The 24,605-nt window shown below is 39.7% G+C and overlaps 1 protein-coding gene across 1 annotated transcript in view; it reads right to left on the bottom strand.

Annotated features, from left to right (window-relative positions):
* Window positions 1–24,605, bottom strand: part of BANP (BTG3 associated nuclear protein) — a 1,088,809-nt gene that overhangs the window by 786,820 nt on the left and 277,384 nt on the right. Inside the window, exon 5 of the mRNA XM_053701244.1 lies at window positions 23,239–23,361. Coding sequence (XP_053557219.1) covers window positions 23,239–23,361 — 123 coding nt within the window. The remainder of the gene's footprint in view (window positions 1–23,238; window positions 23,362–24,605) is intronic.

Genomic DNA, 24,605 nt, shown 5'->3' with positions numbered 1-24,605 from the left:
GCCTAACATCGCCGCCGCGTATATCAGTGCGCTCTCCTTAGTTATGAAAAAACCCGGCAAAAAGACACACACCAAGCACGGGGCGATGAGCATCGGACTGTTGTTAACTAACAGTCATCGATCTCGTGTCTATTTGGCTTTTTCCAAACTTGATTTATACCCTGTCACTAAACGCAGCCACAATACTAAAATGTTTAACCCCTATTCCGCTGCTCCCCGACCTTGCGGCAACCTAAATAAAGTTATTAACCCCTATCCCGCTGCTCCCCAACCCCGCCACAACCTAAATAAAGTTATTAACCCCTATCCCGCCGCTCCCCGACCCCGCCGCAATCTAAATAAAGTTATTAAGCCCTATCCCGCCGCTCCCCTACCTCGCTGCAATCTAAAAAGTTATTTACCCCGAACCTGCCGCAACCTAAATAAACGTATTAATCCCTAAAACTCTGGCCTCCCACATCACTACCACTAACTAAACCTATTAACCCCTAAACTGTCAGCCCCCCACATCGCCAAAAAATAAATTAAGCTATTAACCCCTAAACCTAACAACCCGCTAACTTTTAATTAAAATTACAACATCCCTATCATCAAATAAATTTAAACTTATCTGTAGAATTAAAATAAACTATATTAAACTATTAATTAACCTACTCTATTATCTTACAATTAAATTAAATTAAACTACCAACTAAATAAAATAAATAACATTAAAAAACCTAACCCTACTCAAATTAATTAAATATACAATTAAACATTATTAAAAGTACTAAATTACAGAAAAAAAACACTAAATTACGAAAAATTTAAAACAACTATCAAAAATAAAAAAGAATTACACCTAATCTAATAGCCCAATCAAAATATAAAAGCCCCCGCAAAATAAAAAAAACCCTAGCCTACAATAAACTACCAATAGCCAATAGGATTTGAGCAGCTCTCATCCTATTGCCTGTTCCAATCAGGATGGATGAGAGCTCAATCCTATTGGCTAATGGAACTACCAATAGGATGAGAGCTGCTCAAATCCTATTGGCTGATTGGAACAGCATATAGGATTTTAGCAGCTCTAATCCTATTGGCTGATTGAAATCTTTCAGCCAATAGGAATGCAAGGGACCCCATCTTGGATGGCGTCACTTGCATTGAAGTTCCAGTTTACGGCGGCGACCATATGAAGAGGATGCTCCGCGCCGGATGTCTTCAGGATGGACCCGCTCCATGCCAGATGGATGAAGATAGAAGATGCCGTCTTGATGAAGACTTCTTGCCGGCTGAATGGATCCTTCAAGCGGGACTTCAATAACTGTAAGTGGATCGTCGAGGGTTAGTGTTTTAAGGGTTTTTTGGGTGGGTTTAATTTTTAGATCAGGGTCTGGGCATGGGTCTGGGCATGTAAAAGAGCTAAATGCCCTTTTAAGGGCAATCCCCATACAAATGCCCTTTTCAGGGCAATGGGGAGCTTAGGTTATTTTAGATTAGTTTTTTATTTGGGGGGTTGGTTGGTTGGGTGGTGGGTTTTGCTGTTGGGGGGTGTTTGTATTATTACAGGTAAAAGAGCTGATTTCTTTGGGGCAGTGCCCCACAAAAGGCCCTTTTAAGGGCCATTGGTAGTTTATTGTAGGCTAGGGTTTTTTTTATTTTGGAGGGCTTTTTTTACTTTGATAGGGCTATTAGATTAGGTGTAATTCTTTTTTATTTTTGATAATGTGGTTTTTTATTTTTCGTTTGGTGTTTGTTTTTTCTGTAATTTAGTAATAATTTTTAATTGTATATTTAATTAATTTGAGTAGGGTTAGGTTTTTTAATATGTAATTTATTTTATTTAATTGGTAGTTTAATTTAATTGTAGGATAATGGTTAGGGTAGGTTAATTAATAGTTTAATATAGTTTATTTTAATTCTACAGGTAAGTTTACATTTATTTGAAGATAGGGATGTTGTAATTTTAATTTAAAGTTAGAGGGTTGTGTTTAGGGGTTAATAGCTTAATTTATTTTTTGGCGATATGGGGGGCTGACGGCTTAGGGGTTAATAGGTTTAGTTAGTGGTAGTGATGTGGGAGGCCAGAGGTTTAGGGGTTAACACGTTTATTTAGTGGCGGCGGTGGTGGAGAGCGGCGGAATAGGGGTTAATAACTTTATTTAGGTTGCAGCGATGTCAGGGCGGCAAATTAGCGGTGTTTAGACTCAGGGTTTATGTTAGGGTGTTAGGTGTAAATGTAACTTGTTTTCAACCATAGAAATCAATGGGATATCTGGCAGCATCGAATATAAGCTTTCGGTGCTTTCAGACTCCCATTGATTTCTATGGCATCCGCAGCCTCCAGGCTGGCGGATTGAAAACCAGGTACGCTGGGTCGGAATAGCCACGAGCGTACCGGTTAGAAGTTTAATAACTGGGAAAAAGTATCAAATAGAGCCGAATGTGTATTCGGAACATCTGTAATGACGTAAGCATTGATCTGATTGAGACTGGCGGATCGTATGTTATGTCACAAATTTCAACATTTGCCGGTCTGTAGGCTTTGATAACTAGGTTGGATCAAGCTTGCAACAATTATGCTGCTGAATTCTGGCGTATTTGCGGTTGGCAGCTTGATAGATAGGCCCCTTAAGTGTAGAAACCCCTACAGCCCCTATATACATTACATAGCCCTTAAGTACCCCCTGACTGCTCCTGTGAGGGTACCCACTCCTTCCTGCAACTGGTAGGCACTGAAAACAAGTTTAGAATCTGGTCCAAACTGTTGTAGTAAAAATCCAGTTGCTGAGGCCCCAGAATGATAGGGGAAAAGCCAGGGAACACTGAGGGGGGGGCGCGATGCTACTGCAGGGAGAAAAGCCGGTGTTCACATATAGTAAAAACATTTTTGGTTCATTTTTAATAAATAATTGTACACCAAGCATAATAACCGGTGCCTCCTCTATAAAACCGCATATTGCACTAAGCAAATGCCAGTCTTCTTAAAGGGCCATACACGTAAATAATAAAAGTTAGGGACCTGATAGGGAGAAAAAATATGTCATGAGGAGTGCAGGTTAAGTCCCCTGGCTATACTATACCTGTGTCAGAGTACCTACAAATAGCCTCTGGGCTGTGTGTGCTGTGTAAAGCTACTTACCTTACGCAGCACCACTCCCCTGGCTTACAAGGCATGTCAATGCAGCTGCAGAAGTATCCAGTAGAGAGCCCATCCAGTGCAGGCATTGAGTACCGCAAAGGATTACAGTAGGAAAGGGGGAGACTAGGGACGAGTCCCTGCAACGCCCAAGGGTAGTTAAGGCTGAAGTCCTGTTAGGAAAATGCTGTGCACATAACAGGGTATTCCTGTCCCTGTATCATTCAGCTGTTCCGTAGAGTGTTTTCTGTCTTCTTTGTAAATGATACTCTCCAGGGACTCTGGGTCACACATAGGTCTGAGCTGACTCATAAATAGTTCCACAGGAGTGCGCACAATGTTATCTGCATGGCACTTAGATAAGAGGCCTTCAAGGGCTTAGAAATCATCATATGAGCCTACCTAGGTTTAGCTTTCAACAAAGAACACCAAGAGAGCAAAGCAAATATGGTGATACCAATAAATTGGAAAGTTGTTTAAAATTGCATGTCCTATCTGAATCATGATTTTGACTAGACTGTCCCTTTAAGGCACACAGTTTTATTAAAGTGACATAGAGTATTATGCTGAAAATATAGCAATGCTTGCAATGTGTTGCACTGAGTATTGAAATAACCATTTAAATTCTATTTGCAGAATCCACAAACTAGTAGAATATGCACATTGTTCAGAATGAAAGTTATCTATAGCTACTCTGCTGAGAATTCCCCTTTCATACAGACATACTGAATATATTTACGTACCCTGACCTCATTAGTGTCTGCTTTAGAAGTTTATTTTGTTTTTCCTTAGGCTATTTCATGGTTTAAGTAAGTTTGCATTACATGACAGTGTCATTTTGAGGCTATTAAGAGTGAATAAATCTTAAATTTATAAAGTGGATAAAAAAACAACTCATTTTGTGTGTGTTTTACTTAGTGCTGCGGCCAAAATTGCATTAGAAACTCTTTTTCTGTATTGATTTTGCAAGTGTTTCTTAAAAAGGAGAATACTTGCTATTTATTTTCTTCCCGGATAAAACACACACACACATTAAATCTAGCCAAATTGCAGGAAAAGGAAACTATTGTTACTCGCTATCTCACTCCTCTTCAATATGCAACAGAAAAATAAAATACCAGCATGAAATACAGATAATACAGTAGAAAAGATGATTTTAACACACACACTTCCCGGACAAGTAAGATAATAGATAAATTGTGCTCATAGTTACTTCGCAATAGAAACATACTTTCTAGATCATTTAATCTCTGACCTTGGATGCAACATATAGGGCCAGATTATAAGTGTAGCGCTAATTAACACTCTAACTGCGCTAGAAGTTTGGCTTTTGCGCTCGTATTATGGGTTGAAAGTAAACTGTTTTGCTTGCACTCTGACCAGATGAGCGCAAAAAGAAGTTAGAATGCTATCCTACGAACTAGATAAGTTTATACTGTTAGGTAAGGTCGGGCAGACTTGCTGGGCCTATGGCTCTTATCTGCCGTCAATATCTATGTTTCTATGTTTCTAATATAACAACTAAAGTGAACTAATAAAATCGTATGGGGGAGATGAGATATGTCTGTAACACAGACATAATATCTTAATAATAGGAACAGACCCAAAACCTATGCACCAAATACAGGGTGCAGGATTCAAACTGAGATACCAGCAAAGTGATATAATAACAACCAATAATGCTGACTCATAAATAAATTCATGAGACCTAAAAAGTGAGAGTATAACAACTAAACTAATAAAATCATTGAAAGGTGATGGGGAGTGTCAGTAACACAGGTATAATATCTTAATGACAGAACTCAAAACCCATTAAAAATGGTACAGTCTAAGGACAAAAATTAATTACCATTAGATGCAAAGTGAATAAGTTACTACTATATCAGAGATAATGCATCATGTGCCGAAGTTAGTACAGAGCAAAAGGCCAATCGAAGCACCAGAAAAATAAATGCACATATATAGTAGTAATTCTTACAGACAATTACATAGTGCAGTATGTGCAGAAAATATATAGATGTGACTAAAGTGAAGGTAAAGTTGAACGTATTAAACTTTTTCCCCTGTAAATACTATTGAAATAAATGGGAGTTTAAGTCATCAAAAATTAAAAATCGATATATTTTAAGCTTTATTACCGTTTCTTGATCCGATTCTGAACAAATTTAAAACATCCCGTTTTTTTTCTTCGTTTTTTTCATAAGTCCGGTCACGTTTTTAGACTATCCAACTGAAAGACTGGCCGTTAGGCGGCCGTCATATTACGTCACCGCCTTATTGTTCGATATGCGCATGCGTGGCCTTCACTTCCTTTCCTTTCTGGACAACGCTCGTTCCAGTTTAGCGCATGCGCTTTTTTGATTTTATAAGGCAAAACTTGTAAACTTGTAAACTTGCAACAGTATCTTGGGCTGCAGTCGTGTATGTTACAAATTGAAAGAGCGCAGAAATCATTTGCATTTATATTGGAAGTAACTTTATATTACCAACATTTATACCACATATGTGTTTGTTTTATTCTTTATTTGCCTGCATACCTTGTTTGATATTGTTTTTACTCTATATTTTAAGTGCGATATTATGTATAATAAGGATTATTTGGCAATATAATATGTTTTAGTTTATAATATTAAGTTATATACTCATCAATAATTAATATATATATAAATGAATTGGACAGTTTATTTAAATTTGTACAACATATAAATTACAATATTCCAGTATTGTTTTTTATTATTGTATGTATAACACAAATAACGTTGATTTCAGCTTTCTATTGCTAATAGCGGAGAAAACAGCTTGCAGCCTTCACAATTAGCTTACAAAATAGTAATGAATGAATAGCTATTCATTCAATACTATGTTGCAACGAGTATTGACACCTGCGCTTTAGGTCTAAGTTTGTTTCTGTCACGCAGGCCCAAAACGAATCTTCGGTGAATGCTGCGCATGCACAAGTGAGCTGTCAAACGTGAACACACTTTTGAAGTACATACAGAGCGGATGGGACCGCTCTGTATGTAATATAGTGAAAACTCCGGAAATGAAAGGAGGGAGGAGCTAAGAACGGCAGAGACTGTAAATATAAACTTTTTAAACTAATATAATATATATACATTTATGGAAAAAAAACTTAGCGATCAGGCTATATACTAGATGTCTAATAGAATACAGGATAGAAACTCGCAAAACTTAACCTTCACTTTAAAGTCTAATCAGCAAGCGAATATCACTAGAATAAAGTAAAGGACTTATTACTATATGACATAAGTCAAATTAATAGGAATTAGAAAGCAGTCAAATCCATGTTCATGTTGAGACCAGAGGGAAACAGGGTCTTTAATTTATAAAACCAAAAAGTTTCCCTCTGTCTCAATCTATTGAATCTATTGTACAGGTGGGAAGGAGGAATGGATTCAATGGGGCAAATATTAAAAGTATCAAGAGAACCATTATGGTTCAAATTGCAGTGTCTAGAGAAACTATGGCCTAGATTTGGAGTTTTGCGTTAGAAGGGGTGCGTTAGCTACGCATGCTTTTTTTTGGCCGCACCTTTTAAATACCGCTGGTTTTTAGAGTTCACAGAATGGCTGCGTTTTCAGTGCGTTAGGCTCCAAAAAGGGAGCGTAGAGCATAATTTACCGCCACTGCAACTCTCAATACCAGCGGTGCTTACGGACGCGGCCAGCTTCAAAAACGTGCTCGTGCACGATTCCCCCATAGGAAACAATGGGACAGTTTGAGCTGAAAAAAAACACCTGCAAAAAAGCCCCATTGTTTCCAATGGGGAAACACTTCCTAAGTCTGCACCTAACACCCTAACATGTACCCCGAGTCTAAACACCCCTAGCCTTACACTTATTAACCCCTAATCTGCCGCCCCCGCTATCACTGACCCCTGCATATTTTTTTTAACCCCTAATCTGCCGCAACCTACATTATAGTTATGTACCCCTAATCTGCTGCCCCTAACACCACCGACCCCTATATTATATTTATTAACCCCTAATCTGCCCCCCACAACGTCGCCGCCAGCTACCTACAATTATTAACGTCTAATCTTCCGACCGGACCTCACCGCTACTATAATAAATGTATTAACCCCTAATCCGCCTCACTCCCGCCTCAATAACCCTATATGAAATAGTATTAACCCCTTATCTGCCCTCCCTAACATCGCCGACACCTAACTTCAATTATTAATCCCTAATCTGCCGACCGGACCTCGCCGCTACTCTAATAAATTTATTAACCCCTAAAGCTAAGTCTAACCTTAACCCTAACACCCCCCTAAGTTAAATATAATTTTATTCTAACGAAATAAATTAACTCTTATTAAATAAATTATTCCTATTTAAAGCTAAATACTTACCTGTAAAATAAATCCTAATATAGCTACAATATAAATTATAATTATATTGTAGCTATTTTAGGATTTATATTTATTTTACAGGCAACTTTGTATTTATTTTAACCAGGTACAATAGCTATTAAAGAGTTAATAACTATTTAATAGCTACCTAGTTAAAATAATTACAAAATTACCTGTAAAATAAATCCTAACCTAAGTTACAATTAAACCTAACACTACACTAGCAATAAATTAATTAAATACAATACCTACAAATAAATACAATTAAATAAACTAACTAAAGTACAAAAAATAAAAAAGAACTACGTTACAAAAAATAAAAAAATATTTACAAACATTAGAAAAATATTACAACAATTTTAAACTAATTACACCTACTCTAAGCCCCCTAATAAAATAACAAAGCCCCCCAAAATAAAAAAAATGCCCTACCCTATTCTAAAATTAAAATAGAAAAGCTCTTTTACCTTAACAGCCCTTAAAAGGGCCATTTGCGGGGCATGACCCAAATAATTCAGCTCTTTTGCCTGGAAAAAAAACATACAATACCCCCCCCCCCAACATTACAACCCACCACCCACATACCCCTAATCTAACCCAAACCCCCCTTAAATAAACCTAACACTAAGCCCCTGAAGATCTTCCTACCTTATCTTCACCACACCGGGTATCAGCGATCGGTCCAGGCTCTGATGTCTTGATCCAAGCCCAAGCGGGGGGCTGAAGACATCCATCCTCCGGCTGAAGTCTTGATCCAAGCGGGCAGAAGAGGACATCCGGACCGGCAAACATCTTCATCCAGGCGGCATCTTCTATGTTCTTCCATCCGATGACGAGCGGCTGATCTTCAAGACCTCCAGCGCGGATCCATCCTCTTCTTCCGACGACTAGACGACGAATGAAGGTTCCTTTAAGGGACATCATCCAAGATGGCGTCCCTCGAAATCCGATTGGCTGATAGGATTCTATCAGCCAATCGGAATTAAGGTAGGAAAATTCTGATTGGCTGATGGAATCAGCCAATCAGATTCAAGTTCAATCCGATTGGCTGATTGGATCAGCCAATCAGATTGAGCTCACATTCTATTGGCTGATCGGAACAGCCATTAGAATGGGAGCTCAATCTGATTGGCTGATTGGATCAGCCAATCGGATTGAACTTGAATCTGATTGGCTGATTCCATCAGCCAATCAGAATTTTCCTACCTTAATTCCGATTGGCTGATAGAATCCTATCAGCCAATCGGAATTCGAGGGACGCCATCTTGGATGACGTCCCTTAAAGGAACCTTCATTCGTCGTCTAGTCGTCGGAAGAAGAGGATGGATCCACACTGGAGGTCTTCAAGATGGAGCTGCTCGTCATCGGATTGAAGAACATAGAAGATGTGGCTTTGATGAAGATGTTTGCCGGTCCGGATCTACTCTTCTGCCCGAAGATGGAATTCTTCAGCCGCCGCTTGGATCAAGACTTCAGCCGGAGGATGGACGTCACTCTTCAGCCCCCGCTTGGGCTTGGATCAAGACTTTGGAGGCTCTTCTGGACAGATCGGGACCCGGTGTGGTGAAGACAAGGTAGGGAGATCTTCAGGGGCTTACTGTTTATTTAAGGGGGGTTGGGGTTAGATTAGGGGTATGTGGGTGGGGGGTTGTAATGTTGGGGGGGGGGTATTGTATGTTTTTTTTTTACAGGCAAAAGAGCTGAATTCTTTGGGGCATGCCCCGCAAAGGGCCCTTTTAAGGGCTGGTAAGGTAAAAGAGCTTTTCTATTTTAATTTTAGAATAGGGTAGGGCATTTTTTTATTTTGGGGGTCTTTGTTATTTTATTAGGGGGCTTAGAGTAGGTGTAATTAGTTTAAAATTGTTGTAATATTTTTCTAATGTTTGTAAATATTTTTTTATTTTTTTGAAACTTAGTTCTTTTTTATTTTTTGTACTTTAGTTAGTTTATTTAATTGTATTTATTTGTAGGTATTGTATTTAATTAATTTATTGATAGTGTAGTGTTAGGTTTAATTGTAGATAATTGTAGGTATTTTATTTAATTAATTTATTGATAGTGTAGTGTTAGGTTTAATTGTAACTTAGGTTAGGATTTATTTTACAGGTAATTTTGTAATTATTTTAACTAGGTAGCTATTAAATAGTTCTTAACTATTTAATAGCTATTGTACCTGGTTAAAATAATTACAAAGTTTCCTGTAAAATAAATATTAATCCTAAAATAGCTACAATATAATTATAATTTATATTGTAGCTATATTAGGGTTTATTTTACACGTAAGTATTTAGCTTTAAATAGGAATAATTTATTTAATAAGAGTTCATTTATTTCGTTAGATTTAAATTATATTTAACTATGGGGGTGTTAGGGTTAGACTTAGCTTTAGGGGTTAAAAAATTTATTAGAGTAGCGGTGAGGTCCGGTCGGCAGATTAGGGGTTAATGCTTGAAGTTAGGTGTCGGCGATGTTAGGGGGGAAGATTAGGGGTTAATACTATTTATTATAGGGTTATTGAGGCGGGAGTGAGGCGGATTAGGGGTTAATACATTTATTATAGTAGCGGTGAGGTCCGGTCGGCAGATTAGGGGTTAATAAGTGTAGGCAGGTGGAGGCGACGTTGGGGGCGGCAGATTAGGGGTTAATAAATATAATATAGGGGTCGGCGGTGTTAGGGGCAGCAGATTAGGGGTACATAGGGATAACGTAGGTGGCGGCGGTGTGCGGTCGGCAGATTAGGGGTTAAAAAAAATTAATAGAGTGGCGGCGATGTGGGGGGGCCTCGGTTTAGGGGTACATAGGTAGTTTATGGGTGTTAGTGTACTTTAGAGCACAGTAGTTAAGAGCTTTATGAATCGGCGTTAGCCCAGAAAGCTCTTAACTCCTGACTTTTTGCTGCGGCTGGAGTTTTGTCGTTAGATTTCTAATGCTCACTTCAGCCACGACTCTAAATATCGGCGTTAGAAAGATCCCATTGAAAAGATAGGATACGCAATTGACGCAAGGGGATCTGCGATATGGAAAAGTCGCGGCTGGAAAGTGAGCGTTAGACCCTTTCCTGACTGACTCCAAATACCAGCGGGCGGTAAAAACCAGCGGTAGGAGCCTCTAACGCTGGTTTTGACGGCTACCGCCAAACTCTAAATCTAGGCGTATGATTTTTGAAGTTATTCTTCATATTTCTAAAATGTTCATTCCATCCATTTCTGATTAGTCTACACGTGCGACCCACATATTGGATCCCACAAAATTTACAAGTAAGCAGATAGACAACATATATGAATATACATGACAAGTACAGGTGTCCCTCGGTTTACAACGGTTCAATTTGCACCGTTTCAGAATAACAACCTTTTTTTTAAGTCATGTGACTGCTATTGAAAAGCATTGAGAAGCAGTGCATTGATTAAAACAGCCAGTAGGTGGAGCTGTCCACTTGTGTTGCAGCAAAGATATGCAAGCCAAGCAAGCTGAAATTAATCAGTTTAACCAGACCTGAGCTATCGAACAGCTTGCAAAGGAACAAGATCTTCCTGTTTATAAATCAGTCCAGATTGGAATGCATAGAAAGAACTGTTTGCAGAAAAATGCAAGTAAAGTCTGTGCTGTGTGATTATTTTATTAGGTTTAGAATGCTGTTTAGCAAATGCTTTTGTTCATTTAACTTAGTTTAATTATATATTCTGTGTTGTGTGATTATTTTATTAGGTTTATAATGCTGTTTAGCATTTAAAGTCTTCATTTCAAAGCTTTAAAAATAATGTATTAGGTGTTACTTTTACCAATTTTGAGAGGGGCCTGGAACCTATCTCCCTCACTTCCCATTGCCTTACATTATAAACTGGGTTTCAATTTACAACGGTTTCAATTTACAACCATTCCTTCTGGAACCTAACCCCAGCGTAAACTGAGGGCTACCTGTATAGGTGAATCATAAACTTTTTACTTTACTTGGGAGAAGACAGAAATGCAGCCAGGATTAATACATTTGCATATGTCGCAATTTTTAAGATGACACTTTTACACCCTTTTCCTAGCCCTGAATTTCTTAGAGGACAATGTACAGTGATCAGAATTCTTAGATAATTTCATGTGATTGTTTCTATCCCTGGTTTTATGGACCACGACCTTACTAGGTGCCAGATAGTGTTTAAGCATAGGTGCTCTTTTAAATACACATCTAGGTTCAAATGCCAACAATTTACCCAACATAGGGTCCCTACATAACAGCCCCCAATGTTTTTTAATGATACTTTTTATCTTCATATGATTCACATTGTATTGAGTAATAAAGGTAGAATTGGCTTGATAATCATTATTCAAATTCGCCTAGATTTAGAGTTCTGCGTTAGTCGTCAAAAGCAGTGTTAAGGGGTCCTAACGCTGCTTTTTACCGCCCGCTGGTATTTAGAGTCAGTCAGGAAAGGGTCTAACATTCTATTGGCTGATCGGAACAGCCAATAGAAAGCAAGCTCAATCTAATTGGCTGATCCAATCAGCCAATCGGATTGAACTTCAATCTGATTGGCTGATTGAATCAGCCAATCAGATTTTTCCTACCTTAATTCCGATTGGCTGATAGAATCATATCAGCCAATCGGAATTCGAGGGACGCCATCTTGGATGACATCATTTAAAGGAACCTTCATTCTTCGTTAGTCCGTCGGTGAGGAAGGATGGCTCCACGTTGGCTGCTTCAAGATGGACCCGCTCCGCTCCGGATGGAAGAAGATAGAAGATGCCACCTGGATGAAGACTTTGGACCCTCTGGAGGACCTCTTCTTGCCGGATAGGATGAAGACTTGGGACCCTCTGGAGGACCTCTTCTTGCCGGATAGGATGAAGACTTCGGACCCTCTGGAGGACCTCTTCTTGCCGGATAGGATGAAGACTTCCGACCCTCTGGAGGACCTCTTCTGGCCGGATAGGATGAAGACTTCGGACCCTCTGGAGGACCTCTTCTGGCCGGATAGGATGAAGACTTTGGACCCTCTTCTGGACGGATCGGTGATACCCGGCTGGGTGAATACAAGGTAGGGAGATCTTCAGGGGCTTAGTGTTAGGTTTTTTAAGGGGGGTTTGGGTGGGTTAGATTAGGGGTATGTGCGTGGTGGGTTGTAACGTTGGGGGGGTATTGTATGGGGTTTTTTACAGGCAAAAGAGCTGATTTCTTTGGGGCATGCCCTGCAAAAAGCCCTTTTAAGGGCTGGTTAGGTAATAGAGCTGTTAACTTTTTATTTTAGAATAGGGTATGGCATTTTTTTATTTTGGGGGGCTTTGTTATTTTTTAAGGGGGCTTAGAGTAGGTGTAATTAGTTTAAAATTCTTGTAATCTTTTTTTATTTTTTGTAATTTAGTGTTTGTTTGTTTTTGTAATTTAGTTTAGTTGATTTAATTGTAGGTAATTGTAGGTAGTTTAGTTAATTAATTTATTGATAGTGTAGTGTTAGGTTTAATTGTAACTTAGGTTAGGATTTATTTTACAGGTAATTTTTTAATTATTTTAACTAATTAGCTATTAAATAGTAAATAACCATTTAATAGCTATTGTACCTAGTTAAAATAAATACAAAGTTGCCTGTAAAATAAATATAAATGCTAAAATAGCTAAAATATAATTATTTGTTATATTGTAGCTATATTAGGGTTTATTTTACAGGTAAGTATTTAGCTTTAAATAGGAACACTTTAGTTAATAAGATTTAATTTATTTGGTTAGATTTAAATTATATTTAACTTAAGGGGGTGTTAGGGTTAGGCTTAGCTTTAGGGGTTAATACATTTATTATAGTAGCGGCGAGGTCCGGTCGGCAGATTAGGGGTTAATACTTGAAGTTAGGTGGCGGCGATGTTAGGGAGGGCAGATTAGTGGTTAATACTATTTATTATAGGGTTTGCGAGGCGGGAGTGCAGCGGTTTAGGGGTTAATACATTTATTATAGTGGCGGCAAGGTCCGGTCGGCAGATTAGGGGTTAATAAGTGTAGGTAAGGTAGCAGCGACGTTGGGGGGGGGGGCAGATTAGGGGTTAATAAATATAATGTAGGTGTCGGCGACGTTGGGGGCAGCAGATTAGTGGTTCATAGGGATAACGTAGGTTGCGGCGGTGTCCGGAGCGGCAGATTAGGGGAAAATAATATAATGCAGGTGTCAGCGATAGCGGGGGCGGCAGATTAAGGGTTAATAAGTGTAAGGTTTGGGGTGTTTAGACTCAGGGTTCATGTTAGGGTTTTAGGTGCAGACTTACAAACTGTTTCCCCATAGGAAACAATGGGGCTGTGTTAGGAGCTGAACGTTGCTTTTTTGTAGCTCAAACTGCTTCATTGTTTCCTATGGGGATATCGTGCGCAAGCACGTTTTTCAAGCTGGCCGCTACCGTAAGCAACGCTGGTATTTAGAGTTGAAGTGGAAATTATTCTCTACGCTCCTTTTTGGAGCCTAACGCAGCCCTTCAGAGAACTCTAAATACCAGCGTTATTTAAAAGGTGCGGGGGGGGGAAAACACGCGTAGCTAACGCACCCCTTTGGCCGCAAAACTCTAAATCTAGCCGATTGTTTTTAGAATTTCGTCCAAAATAAGATTTCCTCTCATCAGTTTTAGCACGTTCGTATGCAGCATTAATCACATGTTCAGGGTATCCCTTTTCAATAAAACGATTCTTAAGGATTGTGCTCTGTTGTTCATAATCATTCAAAAGACTGCAGTTTCTGTGTATTCTTTTAAACTGTCCGTATGGTATATTATTTTTCCAGGAGATACGGTGGTTAAGATAACTATTACAGTCAACAGTCTTAAAATGAGTAGTAGTAATGATTTTGTTATCTGTAGAAAGGACAAACATAGATCAAAAAATACTATAGACCTCTCGTCAACAAAGGACTCAGCGGAACTTATATCGCCCTTCCATATAAACAAGACCAGGTTCGCTCTATATATATATATATATATATATATATATATATATATACACATACATACATACATGCAGTATGTATAATATATATATATATATATATATATATATTATACTTTCTGGATCAGTGGGATTTTTGTGCTATACTAGTTTTGTGCATCATATTGATGTATATTTATGATATATATTGATGTAGATTTATTTTGATGACTGCGATTAGGATTATTATTTATTCTATTACATGACGTATCTTGTGACTTTGATCACGCCCCTTGTACATGATTGGACACTTTATGAGATGAGGAACCTGATGATCGCCATTACTTCCCTTAGCTTACTTGTATATTTGTAACAATCGTGCCTGGACAATAGAAACGTTATACACACTAAATATATATTTGTGAGAAACATTATTCTGTTATTCTGTAGGACACATGGATCCCAAAATTATATAGACTTTTCGTGCAAATAATTAAGAACCATGTTCATGTGATGATTCATACTCAGAACAGATGTGTTACTTGTGGTGTGTATTTTTCTTAGATGCTGATTGGAAACCAATAGATATAAGTGTAGCAGCTTTGACAATGTTTGTACAGCCTGATGAAACCGTGCAGCGACACAGAGAAACGTGTTGCAGTTGTTTTTAACCCTTTTTAATAAACCTTTTATATTGGTCACCTTGCTGCTACACTTCATTGTTCCCTTCCGGATTTGAAACATCTTTGCCATCCCTGTGGAATCCACATATCTTCTACTGGGCTCAGTAGTTTGTGCTTGTAATTTTCTGTTTGCTCAGTCTCTGAGTTCTGACGTTTTGAGGACTTTGTCTTCAGCTGGGTTTTTTTTAGGTTCTGTTGTACGATGCTTGGGAAATGTTTCTTCTCCTTGATGATGCCCGGTTGCTCCTTGTGGGTTGGGCGTTGTCTCCCCTTGTTCTCGGGATCCATTTGGGTCTCTGTGGACTTGTCCCTTCTTTGAAGGTTTTTTTTTCCTTTATGGATTTTGCTGTACCTTTTGGGTATCCCTTTGGCTTACCCTTGTCCTCTCTCTTTTGGGGATTTTGGTACTGTAATAGTAAGGGGAACGACTGCTGGGCAACGGTTCTTCTGGAGGAGTGTTGGCTCAGTGAGTCTGTTTGCGGTCTCTAGTTAGGCTTTCGGACTATCTGCCGGTCAGTGTCCTTGGGGCCTTTTCCTTCTAGTTTTTTTGCCCAGCTCCGACGAAGCATGGTTTGGTTGGGTTGTGTTTTTTTATCAGGCATGTTGCCTTTAGAATGGGCCGCCTATTGTACCCTCCCGTTTTTGCATTCAGTGTCCTCTATAGCTTGGGTATTGTTTTCCCAAACGTAATGAATGCAGCTGTGGACTCTTTCCATTTATGAAGAAAAACTTAAATTATGCTTACCTGATACTTTTCTTTTCTTCAGATGGAAAGAGTCCACAGCTCCCCACTCTTATTTTTTCTGTGGGGCGTCTCTTATTTTTTATTCTTCTGGCACCTTTTTACCCTGGTATTTTTTCTACTGTTCCTCGGCAGAATGACTGGGGAATGAGGGAAGTGGGAGGAGCATTTAAGCCTTTGGCTGGGGTGTATTTGCCTCCTCCTGGCCAGGTTCTTATTTCCCAAAAGTAATGAATGCAGCTGTGGACACTTTCCATCTGAAGAAAAGAAAATTATCAGGTAAGCATAATTTAAGTTTTTATTTTCTGTAATATAAGATTTTTTTATTTTCTGTAATTTTAGCTTAATTTAAACTTAGGTTTTATTTTTTTACATTAGGGATGGGCAGCAAAAGAGCTGAATTCCCTTTTAAGGGCAATGCCCATACAACTGCCCTTTTCAGGGCAATGGATAGTTTAGGTTTTTAGTATTAGGTTTATTTATTTTGAGGGGTTTGGTGGGTGGTGGCTTTTACTGTTAGGGGGGACTTAGAATTTTTGGTAACTGCAAAAGAGCTGTTTAAATTAGGACACTGCCCTACAAAAAGCTCTTTTAAGGGCTATTGGTAGTTTAGCATTAGATTAGGGGGTGTTTTTATTTTGGGGGGCTTTTTTATTTTCATAGGGAGTAGGTTTTATTTTTATTTTTGGGGGTTTTAGACTAATTTTTTTTATTTATTTTTTTTAGATTAGGTATGGGCAGCAAAAGAGCTGAATGCCCTTTTAATGGCAATGCCCATACAAATGCCATTTTCAGGGCAATGGATAGTTAGGTTTTTTTTATTTTGGGGAGTTTGGTGGGTGGTGTGTTTTACTGTTAGGGGGGATTTAGGATTTTATGTAACTGCAAAAGTTTAACTTAGGGCAATGCCCTACAAAAAGCCCTTTTAAGTCTAGTTTAGCATTAGATTAGGGGGTATTTTTTTTGGGGGGGGGGGGAGCTTTTTTATTTTCATAGGGATTTGGTTTAATTTTATTAATTTTGATATATATATTATTATTTTTTTGTAGTTCATTTTTTATTATTATTAACAACACATAGACTGCCCTCTGGGCCGGCTTACCAAGTAGTGGTTAATAAAGGTGTTGCCTATCTTTTTAAACAATAAAAAATATAGGCTGTCCCTTTAAAGGGTTCTAATAGGCTAACTATATTATTTGTTTAGTTTTCGGCAACCGAGATTTGTTACTTTAGGCAACCCGAATCTGAACTGAAGTATGAAGTGGAAATACACTGGGACGAGGATATGAAGAGGCAATAAATGTAATATTAGGTTTGATATGGTCAAATAGTTGGTCTATTTTGAGCATTTAAACTTGCAGGGGGGCAATATATCTAGTCTGACGTTTGATCTTGCTCATACTCATACATAAAGGTTTAAACACTTTTACTGTGGGTTCAGTTTAAAGGTTAAATGATTATGGAGACATTGGGGCCATATATGTGAACAATGCTGGCTGACCAAAACTCACTTGGGACCTCACAAATTCTAGAGCAATCTCCGGATGGTGAACCAACCAGAGAGATTCTTAAAAGATAATATTGAGTCATGATGTCAGACATGTAGCCACCTTAAAACTCCCAGAAAAACTGGTGGCTTTACAACCACTGCTGCCAAAAAGTGCTAAAGACATGTGCACTCTCCTGAGCCCCAGTGAGCCTATATAGGTCTACTCTTCAACAAACAATACCAAGAGCACAAAGCAAATTTTATAATAGAAGTAAATTGAAGAAAGTTGTTAAAAATTGCACATTCTCTCTAAACCATGAAAGTTTAATTTTGACTTTACTGTCCTTTAAGTGGCCATGAGATGAATGTATGTATTGGGCTATCAAGACCCACCTATATCTGCATGGCTTCTGATGCAGTCTACAACCACTTACCAAAAGACTGGGAGCTATGTCAGTTGCAGAAGAACCTATTGAAATTCTTCCTTAAGGAAAAAAAAGAGTACCAAGGAAGCCAGCACACTTGTATACAACCATAATTAAAGCAAACTATTGAAAATAAGAAAAAAAAACAGAGCCCCAATTCATGTTAAAAGAGTTTGGTTTATAAATATTCCTGAAACCACACCCATATATGGATAATGCATGTTCTTATGCAAGGACTTCATTTTAACACGTTACCTTGTTTTTTATACTCATTTTAAAACCTTATGGACATTTTTCTGTTTCTTTATTTCACAATGCTTTGAATGTGAATTAGTACATGATATAGTAAGAATGATCCCCTTGAAATTAAAAGGACATGAAACACAACACTTTCCAATATACCTCTATTACTAAATTTGCTTCAGTCTGTTGTTATGCTTTGCTGAAGGAGCAGCAATGCCCCACTGGGAGCCAGCTGAAAGCCAATTATAAGCTGCATATTTGTCAAGCCATCCACCAACAGCTTCTGAGCCTACCTAGGTATACCTTTCAACAAAGGATACAAAGAGAATTAAACAAACTAGATAATAAAAATAAATTGGAAAGTTGTTAAAAATGTTATGCTCTATCTGAATCATGAAATAATCATGTCCCTTTAAGTTTTCATTAACATTAAAAAACATTGATGGTAAATACCTAACACAGAAAAACAGAATTTATGCTTACCTGATAAATTACTTTCTCTTGTGGTGTATCCAGTCCACAGATTCATACTTTACTTGTGGGATATTCTTCTTCCCTACAGGAAGTGGCAAAGAGAGCACACAGCAGAGCTGTCCATATAGCTCCCCCTCTAGCTCCACCCCCCAGTCATTCGACCAAAGGTTAGGAAGAAAAAGGAGAAACCATAGGGTGCAGTGGTGACTGGTTTATACAAAAAAATTTTTACCTGACTTAATTGCCAGGGCGGGCCGTGGACTGGATACACCACAAGAGAAAGTAATTTATCAGGTAAGCATAAATTCTGTTTTCTCTTGTAAGGTGTATCCAGTCCACGGATTCATCCTTTACTTGTGGGATACCAATACCAAAGCTTTAGGACACGGATGAAGGGAGGGAACAAGACAGGTACCTTAAACGGAAGGCACCACTGCTTGCAAAACCTTTCTCCCAAAAATAGCCTCCGAAGAAGCAAAAGTATCGAATTTGTAAAATTTGGCAAAAGTATGCAGTGAAGACCAAGTCGCTGCCTTACAAATCTGTTCAACAGAAGCCTCATTTTTAAAAGCCCATGTGGAAGCCACTGCTCTGGTAGAATGAGAAGTAATAGTTTCAAGAGGCTGCTGGCCAGCAGTTTCATAGGCCAAACGGATGATGCTTTTCAGCCAAAAGGAAAGAGAGGTAGCAGTCGCTTTCTGACCTCTCCTCTTACCAGAATAGATAACAAACAAGGAAGATGTTTGTCTGAAATCCTGAGTTGCTTGTAAATAGAACTTTAAAGCACGAACTACATCTAGATTGTGTAACAGACCTTCTTCGAAGAAGGATTAGGACACAGAGAAGGAACAACAATTTCCTGGTTAATATTCTTGTTAGAAACAACTTTAGGAAGAAAACCAGGCTTGGTACGCAAAACTACCTTATCTGCGTGGAACACCAGGTAAGGTGAATCACACTGTAAGGCAGATAATTCTGAAACTCTTCGAGCAGAAGAGATAGCTACCAAAAACAAAACTTTCCAAGATAACAACTTAATATCTATGGAATGTAAAGGTTCAAACGGAACCCCTTGAAGAACTGAAAGAACTAGATTTAGACTCCATGGCGGATTTATAGACAGGCTTGATTCTGACTAAAGCCTGAGCAAACTCTTGAACGTCTGGTACCTCTGCCAGACGCTTGTGTAAAAGGATAGACAGAGCAGATATCTGTCCTTTTAAGGAACTAGCTGACAGTCCTTTATCCAATCCTTCTTGGAGGAAAGACAATATCCTGGGAATCCTAATCTTACTCCATGAGTAACCCTTGGATTCACACCAACCCAGATATTTCCGCCATATCTTATGGTAGATTTTCCTGGTGACAGGCTTTCTAGCCTGAATCAGAGTATCTATAACTGACTCAGAGAAACCACGCTTTGATAGAATTAAGCGTTCAATCTCCAAGCAGTCAGACGTAGAGAAACTAGATTTGGATGCTTGAACGGACCCTGAATTAGAAGATCCTGCCTCATTGGCAGTGTCCATGGTGGGACAGATGACATGTCCACTAGGTCTACATACCAAGTCCTGCAGGCGCTATCAGAATCACCAAAGCCTTCTCCTGCTTGATTCTGGCGACCTGACGAGGGAGAAGGGGAAACGGTGGAAAGACATAAGCCAGATTGAAGGACCAAGGCGCTGCTAGAGAATCTATCAATACCGCCTTGGGGTCCCGGGACCTGGACCTGTAGAGAGGAAGTTTGGTGTTCTGACGGGACGCCATCAGATCCAACTCTGGAGTGCCCCAAAGCTGAGTCAGCTGGGCAAATACCTCCGGGTGGAGCTCCCACTCCCCCGGGTGAAAAGTCTGACGACTTAGAAAATCCGCCTCCCAGTTGTCTACTCCTGGGATGTGAATTGCTGAGTGATGGCAGGAGTGATCCTCCGCCCACCTGATTATTTTGGTTACTTCCATCATTGCTAGGGAACTCTTTGTTCCCCCCTGATGATTGACGTAAGCTACAGTCGTGATGTTGTCCGACTGAAATCTGATTAATTTGGCCGCAGCTAGTTGAGGCCATGCCTGAAGAGCGTTGAATATCGCCCTCAGTTCCAGAATGTTTATCGGGAGAAGCGTTTCTTCCCGAGACCATAAGCCCTGAGCTTTCAGGGAGTCCCAGACAGCACCCCAGCCTAACAGACTGGCGTCGGTCGTTACAATGATCCACTCTGGCCTGCGGAAACATATTCCCTGAGACAGGTGATCCTGAGACTACCACCAGAGAAGAGAATCTCTGGTCTCCAGGTCCAACTGAATTTGAGGAGACAAATCTGCACAATCCCCATTCCACTGTTTGAGCATGCATAGTTGCAGTGGTCTGAGGTGTATCCGAGCAAAAGGGACTATGTCCATTGCTGCTACCATAAATCCGATTGTCTCCATGCACTGAGCTACAGATGGCCGGGGAATGGAATGAAGAGCTCGGCAAGTAGTTAAGAGTTTTAATTTTCTGACCTCCGTCAGAAATATTTTCATTTCTACCGAGTCTATTAGAGTCCCTAGGAAGGGAACCCTTGTGAGAGGGGAAAGAGAACTCTTTTTGATGTTCACCTTCCACCCATGAGACCTCAGAAAGGCCAATACAATTTCCGTATAGGTTCTTTGGAAAGACGGTGCCTGAATTAAGATGTCGTCTAGGTAAGGCGCCACTGCTATGCCCCGCGGTGTTAGCACCGCCAGGAGGGAGCCTAGCACCTTTGTGAAAATTCTGGGAGCAGTGGCCAACCGAAAGGAAGAGCCACAAACTGGTAATGCTTGTCCAGAAAAGCGAACCTGAGAAACTGGTGATGATCTTTGTGGATAGGAATGTGTAGGTATGCATCCTTTAGATCCACGGTAGTCATATATTGACCTTCCTGGATCATTGGTAAAATTGTCTGAATGGTCTCCATTTTGAATGATGGGACTCTGAGGAATCTGTTTAGAATTTTTAGATCCAGGATCCACAAACAGGTTTGAGTAAAAACCCAACCCTTGTTCCGCAATTGGAACTGGGTGGATCACTCCCATTGTATGTAGATCTTCTAAACAGCGTAAAAACGCCTCTTTCTTTATCTGATCTGTAGACAGACGAGAAATGTGGAACCTTCCCCTTGGAGGAGAGCCCTTGAATTCTAGAAGATATCCCTGGGATACAATATCTAATGCCCAAGGATCGTGTACATCTCTTGCCCAGGCCTGAGCGAAGAGAAAGAGTCTGCCCCCTACTAGATCCGGTCCCGGATCGGGGGCTACCCCTTCATGCTGTCTTGGTGGCAGCTGCAGGCTTTTTGGCCTGTTTACCTTGGAAATCACTTTAATCAAATAAAAAACACAATTTGAAAAAAACGTTACTGTGCCTTTAAGAGATAAAAAAAGGCACACAATTTTGCAAAACAGTGAAAAATGCAGCAATTCTTTTGAAATTTTCACAGCATGTACCTAAAGCCTTAGTAAGATTGCACCACTAGTAGCAAAACGATTAACTCCTTAATGCCCAAACCGGAGCAGCCTAAAGCCAACACCCGGTTAAAATTACTACAGCACCTTGCCACAGCACTGCTGTGGCCCTACCTGCCCTTAGGGACCAAATTTGGGGGAATATAGTTTCTTTTAGGCCCTCAAACAGCAGCAGGACCCTCCATGTGAAGCAGCATGAACTTCTATGCAATTCTAACTGCGCATCTGAGGCGCGAAATTAGGCTCCTCCCACTCTACTCCGGAGCTGTGAGGCCTAAGAAATCACTCCTAAGTGAATAAAAAATAGCCATGTGGGTAATAACCCCAGAAAGAACCCAAAAGGACTTTCAAAATGTCTTACAAACGATATTTTCCTTAGATAAACCATCGATTGCCCTGAATTAGTATCAACCAGCATAATTAGCCCTGTCATTTAAGCATTCAATTCCTTACTAAGTCTCTGAACATAGCTTACCCTCCCCTCATGGGGATATTGTCAGTCTCTTCTAGCATTATCTCAGTCTTGTCTAGAAATAAATGACTGAACATACCTTATTGCAGACTACCCTGCAAACCGTTCCCCCCAACTGAAGTTTTCTGGTACTCCTCAGTCCTGTGTGGGAACAGCAGTGGATTTTAGTTACAACATGCTAAAATCATTTTCCTCTCAGCAGAAATCTTGATCACTTTTCTGCTTGAGAGTAAATAGTACAAACCGGTACCATTAAAAATAACAAACTTTTGATTGAAGATAATAAAAACTACAATTATAACACCACATTCGCTTCACCCTCCCGAGAGAGACCCTAGTGCATAGAACCGGCAAAGAGAATGACTGGGGGGTGGAGCTAGAGGGGGAGCTATATGGACAGCTCTGCTGTGTGCTCTCTTTGCCACTTCCTGTAGGGAAGGAGAATATCCTACAAGTAAAGGATGAATCCGTGGACTGGATACACCTTACAAGAGAAATTAGCATATAATTTAGTGAATGCTGATGTATAAGCATTTTTTTGTAGTCCCATATTTTTTCCCTATGACTTTAGAGCATGGGTGGACAAAATATCATAAAATGTAGGAGAATATCTTAAAAGCCAGCTCAGTCATTTATGGACGCATTATTACAACTTTATATACAGATTAACTACAAAGTAAATATATAGCACAAGCAGAAACATTCTAATACACGCAGCTCAAAAAAATGTGAACTCTACAGCTGGTCAACAACACTTTTTAATTACTAAGGTAACAAATACATTTTTGTACAGACTTAACGTGATGGCAAGTTTTACTTAACAAAATCCTGGACTATAGTACCTGTTAAGCATATTTTCCATCGCTTCTGACGTCCTGTTCATTGACTCGTCTTGACCTTCCAATTTTGCTACAACCGAGCTCTGTCTGTCATTGTTCAGTATTACAGTGGTCTGAGGAACAACGCTGTGAGAAAGGAGAGGATATAAACGTCTCAAAAAATTGAAGCAATCACTATACAAAAAAAATTATTTGCTTTGAGACTGGATGGTAACATCTGACCTTGAGGAAATGACATTCCGCTAGTATGTATATCTAAGGGCTCAGACCATCCTTCAGCAATGTTTAACTAAGCCATAGCCTCAACAAGGTTGCTACAAGCTCAGCACAAGGACAACTGGACAACAAACCAACTGCAAAGCCAGAACCTATATAGCAAAATCTACTGTAACAACACACCTACATAGGGCCAGCATGCATCCACTTTACAGAGATGCAGGAGTGCTCAAATAGTTTACTGTACGGAGATAAAAAAAACTACATTTGAATTGTGACTTTCTCATTAAACACCCTCCATGCCCTTAAATGTATGTGTTGCGGGTAACGTCAGATATGGGGTAATCCTAGGATTACCCGGGTAAAACGGACATTACTCAAGCGGCTGTAGGTAAAGCCTGATGTAAGATCATAAATCCCCTCACAGTGCGGAGTCACCGCATCAAACATATATAGCATGCACTGTAATTCCCTCATCCACACTATCATTTTTGCCTCCGTCTGGGGGTTCAAGGGGGGTGAACCCCCTCGTGTAAACCTCATTGTAAAAGGTTCACTTGGGGTGGATGCCAGAGGATCGTCGGGGAGCCTTCCTTGAAGGGGAAGGCAAAATAAATAGTGTAGATGGGGGAATTACAGTACATCAGGCTTTACCCACAGCCACTTGAGTAACGTCTGTTCTACCCGGGTAATCCTAGGATTACCCGGATTTCTTACTTTACCTGTAACATATGGATACTAACATATTGATACTATACCATACCCTGAAAGCAGATAATTAAACACACAGACAGTACTGCAGTCTTAGGCCTAGATTTGGAGTTTGGCGGTAAAAGGGCTGTTAACGCTCCGCGGGCTTTTTTCTGGCCGCACCATAAATTTAACTCTGGTATCGAGAGTTCAAACAAATGCTGCGTTAGGCTCCAAAAAAGGAGCGTAGAGCATTTGTACCGCAAATGCAACTCTCGATACCAGAGTTGCTTACGGACGCGGCCAGCCTCAAAAACGTGCTCATGCACGATTCTCCCATAGGAAACAATGGGACTGTTTGAGCTGAAAAAAAACCTAACACCTGCAAAAAAGCAGCGTTCAGCTCCTAACGCAGCCCCATTGTTTCCTATGGGGAAACACTTCCTACGTCTGCACCTAACACT

The sequence above is a fragment of the Bombina bombina genome, chromosome 1 (genome assembly GCF_027579735.1).
Source record: "Bombina bombina isolate aBomBom1 chromosome 1, aBomBom1.pri, whole genome shotgun sequence".
Taxonomy (NCBI): domain Eukaryota; kingdom Metazoa; phylum Chordata; class Amphibia; order Anura; family Bombinatoridae; genus Bombina; species Bombina bombina.
This window is presented reverse-complemented; position numbering and strand designations above follow the sequence as displayed.